Source organism: Bison bison, unplaced genomic scaffold, assembly GCF_000754665.1.
Source record: "Bison bison bison isolate TAMUID 2011002044 unplaced genomic scaffold, Bison_UMD1.0 scf7180017864456, whole genome shotgun sequence".
Lineage (NCBI taxonomy): Eukaryota > Metazoa > Chordata > Mammalia > Artiodactyla > Bovidae > Bison > Bison bison.
The window spans coordinates 30,093,225-30,101,229 of NW_011495018.1; the positions used below are offsets into that span (position 1 = coordinate 30,093,225).

Sequence of the window (8,005 nt, forward strand, 5' to 3'; positions counted from 1 at the left end):
GTTCACATATTGCTGAAGCCTGACTTGGAGAATCTTGAGCATTACTTTACTAGCATGTGAGATGAGTGCAATTGTGTGGTAGTTTGAGCATTCTTTGGCATTGCCTTTCTTTGGGATTGGAATGAAAATGGACCTTTTCCAGTCCTGTGGCCACTGCTGAGTTTTCCAAATTTGCTGGCATATTGAGTGCAGCACTTTCACAGCATCATCTTTCAGGATTTGGAATAGCTCAGCTGGAATTCTATCACCTCCACTAGCTTTGTTCGAGGTGATGCTTTCTAAGGCCCACTTGACTTCACATTCCAGGATGTCTGGCTCTAGGTGAGTGATCACACCATCGTGATTATCTGGGTCCTGAAGATCTTTTTTGTACAGTTCTTCTGTGTATTCTTGCCATCTCTTCTTAATATCTTCTGCTTCTGTTAGGTCCATACCATTTCTGTCTTTTATTGAGCTCATCTTTGCATTAAATGTTCCTTTGGTATCTCTGATTTTCTTGAAGAGATCCCTAGTCTTTCCCATTCTGTTTTCCTCTATTTCTTTGCATTGATCGCTGAGGAAGGCTTTCTTATCTCTTCTTGCTATTCTTTGGAACTCTGCATTCAGATGCTTATATCTTTCCTTTTCTCCTTTGCTTTTCACTTCTCTTCTTTTCACTGCTATTTGTAAGGCCTCCCCAGACAGCCATTTTGCTTTTTTGCATTTCTTTTCCATGGGGATGGTCTTGATCCCTGTCTCCCGTACAATGTTACGAACCTCCATCCATAGTTCATCAGGCACTCTATCTATCAGATCTAGGCCCTTAAATCTATTTCTCACTTGCACTGTATAATCATAAGGGATTTGATTAGGTCATACCTGAATGGTCTAGTGGTTTTCCCTACTTTCTTCAATTTAAGTCTGAATTTGGCAAAAAGGAGTTCATGGTCTGAGCCGCAGTCAGCTCCTGGTCTTGTTTTTGTTGACTGTATAGAGCTTCTCCATCTTTGGCTGCAAAGAATATAATCAATCTGATTTCAGTGTTGACCATCTGGTGATGTCCATGTATAGAGTCTTCTCTTGTGTTGTTAGAAGAGGGTGTTTGTTATGACCAGTGCATTTTCTTGGCAAAACTCTATCAGCCTTTGCCCTGCTTCGTTCTATACTCAAGGCCAAATTTGCCTGTTACTCCAGGTGTTTCTTGACTTCCTACTTTTGCATTCCAGTCCCCTATGATGAAAAGGACATCTTTTTTGGGTGTTAGTTCTCAAAGGTCTTGTATAGTAAGTATATATTTAAACCTTTAAGAAACTGCAAACTGTTTTCCAAAGTGGCTGCACCGTTTCACATTCCCATTGGCAATGTATGAGGGTTCTAGTTTCTCCTTGTTCTCAGCAACACTTGTTATTATGTCTTTTTGATTATAGCCACTAGATGTGGGTGTAATATGGTATCTCCTTGTGATTTTAAGTTGCATTTCCTTAATGACCAATAATGTTGAACATCTTTAATGTGCTCATTAGTCATTCATGTATCTACTTTAGTAAAATGTCTATTCAGATCTTTTGCCCACTTTTAAATTGGGTTAGTTTTATTACTGGGTTGTAAGAATTCTTGATTTATTCTGGATATATTGTCAGATACATGATTGGCAACTGTTTTCTCTCAAAATGTGGCTCACTTTTTCATTTTCTCATTGGCATTTGTTGAAAGATTTTTGAGGGAAAAAGGGACAAGACACAGCTGTACTTCAGAAAGATAGGATGTAGAATGGATAAAAAGGATAAGCGTTCTATTTTAATACCCTTCCCTATATTGTAATATAGGGAAGAAGGACAGGCCAAGCTTCTCAAAATTCTCTGGGAATCAAAGGGTTATAAGCAGCTATTTATTGAAGCCTGTTTACAGTCCTGTTAATCAGTAAACTAGAATCAGTGAAACGACCCAATCTGGGGAACAGCAAAAACCTTTCAAAAGGTTTTCATGGATTAGGAGAGGCAGAGAAATGGGGGGAGGGGAGGCGAGTGCCTATTCCAGAGCTACAGAAATCATTTCTGGCTTTGGACAGACAATTCTGAACTTTCTTCCCAGGTGCTGTCACACTGGTGTTTACTAGCGGGAAACAAGAAGAGCTGATTATTGGCCCTTGGATTCTGACTGGTTACTGGGAGAAGCAGGGCCTATTTAGTCTCTGAAAAAGCCCAGCAAGATGTCAGACCTGGTCTCAATCTTCCTCCACCTCCTTCTCTTCAAGTTGGTTGCCCCAGTGACCTTTCGCCACCACCGCTATGATGACCTCGTGCGGATGCTGTACAAGGTGCACAACGAATGTCCCCACATCACTCGGGTTTACAGCATTGGGCGCAGTGTGAAGGGGAGACACCTCTACGTGCTGGAATTCAGCGACTACCCTGGAATCCACGAACCCTGTAAGCCCTGAGCGTGTGTCTTAAAGTGTGTGGGGGCAGGACCCTTGCCTTCCAAATCCAGTAACTGGGGTGGTTTCTGGGAAGGTCCATGGACCCTCTACCTGTGCAGTATCACCACTTCCCCAGCCTATGCTAAGTATTTCCTTACTTAGCCCTCAAGCTGGCCCAACCTCTGGAGAGCTGCAACCCCAGTTCAAGCTCCTGTCTGCTGCTCCTGTTTGGGTTCTGTTTGCTCAAGACCTTAATGGTAAAAGAGTGAGTCTTCAAAAAAAAAAAAAAAAAAGAGTGAGTCTTCTTCCCTGCTCCCTTCCCATCCCTCCTGCACTCCCCTTCCCTCCCTTCTTCCTTGCTTGCTATTTCTGTCCTGCCTTTCCCTATCCAATGCCTCTGGAGAAACAATTAACTCTTCTGGTGCTGCCAGGAAACTTGGAAGAGTTTAGGGATAGCTCTTTGTGGAATGACAGTGTAATCAGAGTCTGGGATCCTGGAGAAAATCTGAGGTCTGGGTTATTCATTGTATTTATTGCATTATTTATTATTTGTTACTATTATAAAAGCAATCCATGTTTGGATTAAAATAGAAATTAGATAAGGAAAAACCCTTATCCATAATCTCACCACTCCGAGATGACCATTGTTAACATATTGTTGTATCTCCTTGCAGACTTTCTTCTTTGCATTTTTTAAATGAAGATGGAATCATACTATATCTGCTTTTCTCATTTCCTAGTCTTTGATGAATAGCATACATGTCTGGAAATGTAGATCTGCATTATCATTTTCAGCTGCATAATATTCCACGGTTGTATGGTTGTACTTAACAGTTCATTTATCGATAGGCATTTAAGTTGTCTCTAATTTCTCAGTGCTTTTGCTGCTTTACCTACCAGCAACTGTGACATGCAGATACACCATTTCCTCTTTCAGTCTCTTTTCCTCTCCACTTCCACACCCCTCAGCTTAGCCCATATTACATCACAACCTGCCTAAGTGATTGCACTGGGCTCCCAACTGTTCTCCTAACTCCTAACAGCCACCACTCTCTAAACCCTGCATTTAAGACACAGATGCCAGATGGCCAAATTATTGACATAATCACCTCACTCCCTTGCTTAAAAACCTTCAATGGCAATCTTACACACATGGGTGGCACCCGACACCCACTGGGTGGCAATCTTACAATCCATGACAGCTTCAGAATATTATGTGGTCAGTCGAAGGAGGTGTGTGAGGGGTGGGGAGCCTGGCTCAAGGAAGGCTTTGTGATTAGCTGATGACCAGGGCCTTGCTTTGAAGATGCACTTGCATAGCAAATACCCTTCTTTTACTCAGGTTGCATGTTTATTTTGGAAGCTTGTGGATGCTAATGAGCATTGTAGGCTTAGCCCTTCATTCTGTGCCCCTTTCTTAAGCCCCCCTATTTCTAGCATTCAAGGCCTTTCCTGAAGCTTTTTATACCATTCTCTCTCACGGATCCCTCTTTTCTCTGATGCCTTGTTAGCTGTCCATCTATTCATTCCTTTCATCCATTCCTTAATTAATCCACAAATATTACTGATAACCTACTGAGTGCAAGCATTTTGGTAGACTCTGAATATAGCACAGAGAATAAAATGAAGACTCTGCTCCCAGGATCTTAATTCTAGTGGGATAAGACTGGCAATAAATAGGTAACTAAATAAATATAATATATCAGCTGAAATTAGTGCTGTTGAGAAAAAGAAACCAGGAAGGAGAGATGGGGAATCATGGAGGGTTGTGAATTGAGTAGGCAAGGGGTGTTTCTTTTTAGGAAAAGCTTTTCCTTTGAGGTGATTTTTGAGCACATAATGGAGGTGCCATACTGATATCGGGGATGAAAGTGCTGCACAGAGGCAGGAGCAGGAGTGTGCTTGGCATGTGTGAGGAACAGCAAGGAAGCCCCTGTAGCCCCAGCAGAGAGAACCATGGGAAAGCAAGTCAGTGCAGAGTTGTCAGGGCTCAGGGGGCAGGAGGAGATCACGTGAGGCCTTACAGGCCTGTTCAAAAATTTTGCCTTTTGCTCTGAATGAAGTGAGAAGCCTTTGAAGAGTTTTAAGCAGAGGAGAGAGATGACCTGACTAAAATTTTTGAAAGATCACTCAGAACAAGGGTGGGCAAACTAGAGTCCTGAGGGCCCGCTACCTGTTTTGGTAAATTAAATTTCACTGAAATACAGTCACGCCCATTTGTTTCTGTATTCTCCATGTCTGCTTTCACTGGAAGCATTGAGTAGCTGCAAGGAAGACAATATAGCCCTGGAACCCCAAAGGATTTCCTGTCTGGTCCTTTACAGGGAAATTTTGCCAACCACTGACTCAGGAGAATAGAGTTGCAAGGCTAGGCTGAAACAGGGAGTTCAAGTAGGATATTTATGGTAATAATCCAGGTAAGCAGGTGTCAGGGCTTGTACCAAAATGATGGCAGGGGCTGTTGGGAGAAATGGTTGCATTCTGGATATATGGAAAGTAGAGACAAAAGAATTTTATATTGAGCACCTACTCAGAGCAGGGCAGTATGCTAGGTTCTACAAGGCAGTGGTTCCAAACTTTTGGATTTCACAGAAGTTAAAAATATATATGTATTTTATGGGAGAAGGCAATGGCACCCCATTCCAGTACTGTTGCCTGGAAAATCCCATGGATGGAGGAGCCTGGTAGGCTGCAGTCCATGGGGTCGCTAAGAGTCAGACATGACTGAGCGACTTCCCTTTCACTTTTCACTTTCATGCATTGGAGAAGGAAATGGAAACCCACTCCAGTGTTCTTGCCTGGAGAATCCCAGGGACGGAGAAGCCTGGTAGGCTGCAGTCCATGGGGTCACTAAGAGTCAGACACAACTGAAGAGACGCAGCAATAGCAATGTATTTTATATATATATATATATACACACACACATGTATATAATATTTTTTAAATAAATAAGATTGGAGGGGACTAAAATGGATTTTCCAAATTTTATTTTAATGAACAAGGATGTTGAAAAATACTACCTGCCATCTGCTATCACTATCCTTTCCTAAAATAAGCGATAACACCAAGGGCCTCCCTTGTGTTTCAGCTGGTAAAGAATCCGCCTGCAATGCAGGAGACCTGTGTTCGATCCCTGGGTTGGAAAGATCCCCTGGAGAAGAGAAAGGCTACTCATTCCAGTATTCTGGCCTAGAGAATTTCATGGACTGTATAGTCCATGGGGTCGCAAAGAGCTGGACATGACTGAGTGACTTTCACTTTCTAACACCAAGAAAAGTAGGAAAGACATGATAAGAGCAAAGAAATACACTAAGATTAAAGAATGCACTTGATAGAAAATCCACTACACAATCCATAGGGGTTATAGACATTCCTTTGGGAAAGACTGCTGTAGCTTTGCTAAGATAAATAGCAATGGATTGTGTCCTAAAGAAAATTTAAAATGGCATATATTGCAAGGGCCAGGTCCAGTAAAGAAAATAGGACGTGTGCAAAGTTAAAGTAGAAGTTCAGAGTAGAAAGTGGTAAGTATAATGAAAGAGAAGTTTAACAGTGAATTCACTCCCAGCAAGGAGAATCGAAGTTGGTTTCATGAAATAAGGAGCATTTGAGCCTAGAAGGACAGTGAGGAAGACGTGGAAATGTGGAAATGAAGAGGCACAGAATCAGAAAAGGCCTGGAGGCAGGAAAGCATTAGGTGGAAGGGAAATCACTTGGCTAGAGCTTTTCTCCTTCCTTCCTTTTAAAAGTGGGGCAAGAATGATTTTCTTTAAGTGATTCTACAGGCTCTTTTGGAGAAGGAAATGGCAACCCACTCCAGTACTCTTGCCTGGAAAATCCCATGGACAGAGGAGCCTGGTAGGCTACAGTCCACAGGGTCTCAAAGAGTTGGACACGACTGAGTGACTTTGCTTTCACTTTTCACTTTCATGCATTTGAGAAGGAAATGGCAACCCACTCCAGTGTTCTTGCCTGGAGAATCCCAGGGACGAGGGAGCCTGGTGGGCACAGAGTCGGACATGACTGAATCGACTTAGCAGCAGCAGAGGCTCTTTTAATGACCTCAATTCTTACTTCAGTTGCACAGTTAACATAGCCAAAGAAAAGACTAAGGAATGAGACAAACATAGACTCCTTCCTAGTCTGTGCCTCAAGACACAGCATTCTCAGATGTGAAGGGGAGATTTTAGTTCCCCGAGTACCAGGAAAATTATATTTTTAACTGGTACAATTAGGAACTGTTATGCTATAACCTAGAGGAGTCTAGGCTAGCAGATCTTGGAAAAGCACCATCCTTATCCTGAAAAAGTTTGTCTCTGAGAAGCATTAAGCTACCTCTGGGCTTTGACCTCCATTGTTAATCAGCCAGATGACCTCAGACAAGTTACTTAACCTCTTCCATACCCCACACCCTCATCCTGAAGCTAATAATGGCGACTTTGCAGATTTTCTGTGAAGATTAGCAATAACATAAATGCCTAGTGCACAGTAGAGTTTTAACAAATTATTATCGCTGGCATGAATTGTTGTAGCATTTGTAGTTACAGTTTATTCAAAGAGGGCTCAGGGGTTATTGAAAAAGACCTAACAGAAACAGTTCAGTTCAGTTCAGTCGCTCAGTCGTGTCCAACTCTTTGCGACCCCATGAATCGCAGCCCGCCAGGCCTCCCTGTCCATCACCAACTCCCGGAGTTCACTCAGACTCACGTCCATCGAGTCAGTGATGCCATCCAGCCATCATCCTCTGTCGTCCCCTTCTCCTCCTGCAAACAAGAGGTTTTCTTTTATTCATTACTGAAAAAGAAGGAAAGTGTCCCTTGGCATGGTTAAGAATCAGCAGCACTTGCTAGCATTCCCCATCTTCTTCCTGCGTGTGTTTCTCTCACTTGCAGTGGAACCGGAAGTCAAGTACGTGGGGAATATGCACGGCAATGAGGTGCTAGGCCGTGAGCTGCTGCTGCAGCTGTCGGAGTTCCTGTGTGAGGAGTTCCGCAACAGGAACCAGCGCATCGTCCGGCTGGTGGAGGACACGCGCATCCACATCATGCCGTCCATGAACCCTGACGGCTATGAGGTGGCCGCTGCTGCCCAGGTACCGACCTCCAGGGGCAGGCCCTGCAGAGAGCAGAGCCATCTTAATTAAGGGTGTAAGGAAAAGCTGGGGAGCAGGTATCGTCTTTGTCCCACTGTGAATGCCATGGTATGACAGAGAAAAAGCTGGAGAAGCAGAATGAAATTTGAAGACAGGTTCAGCCTTGTAGCACCCTAGGCAATGAATGTGGCTTTTCTCTGAGCCTGGATTCCCTGTCTGCCTTTCCGGCTGAGCTCTCTGTTTCATTGCGAGGATCAGTGAAGCAATATCAGTGACAACACTTTGTCAACTGGAAAATACTAAAGAGGTACGAAAGGATTTTGCAAAACAGCCCTCCTTCCCGGCACTTTAGGCTTCAAATCCTAAGTATTCTTCTCCCTCCCACACTACATTTCAATTTGTATTTGGGGGGAAAGAAGAAAAAGTTCTCCGAAATTGTGGGTGTGACAGGTTAGTTCTTCACATTTTAATAAATAATAAATTTAATTAATAATAATAAATTATAAATTTATAAT

General features: G+C 43.0%; 1 protein-coding gene across 1 annotated transcript in view; it reads left to right on the forward strand.

Moving 5' to 3' along the window:
• The first annotated feature begins 1,942 nt into the window (after positions 1–1,942).
• Positions 1,943–8,005, forward strand: part of CPN1 (carboxypeptidase N, polypeptide 1) — a 33,714-nt gene continuing 27,651 nt past the window's right edge. Inside the window, exons 1-2 of the mRNA XM_010859536.1 lie at positions 1,943–2,408; positions 7,291–7,490. Of these exons, the coding sequence (XP_010857838.1) occupies positions 2,189–2,408; positions 7,291–7,490 (420 nt within the window). The 5' untranslated portion in view covers positions 1,943–2,188. The remainder of the gene's footprint in view (positions 2,409–7,290; positions 7,491–8,005) is intronic.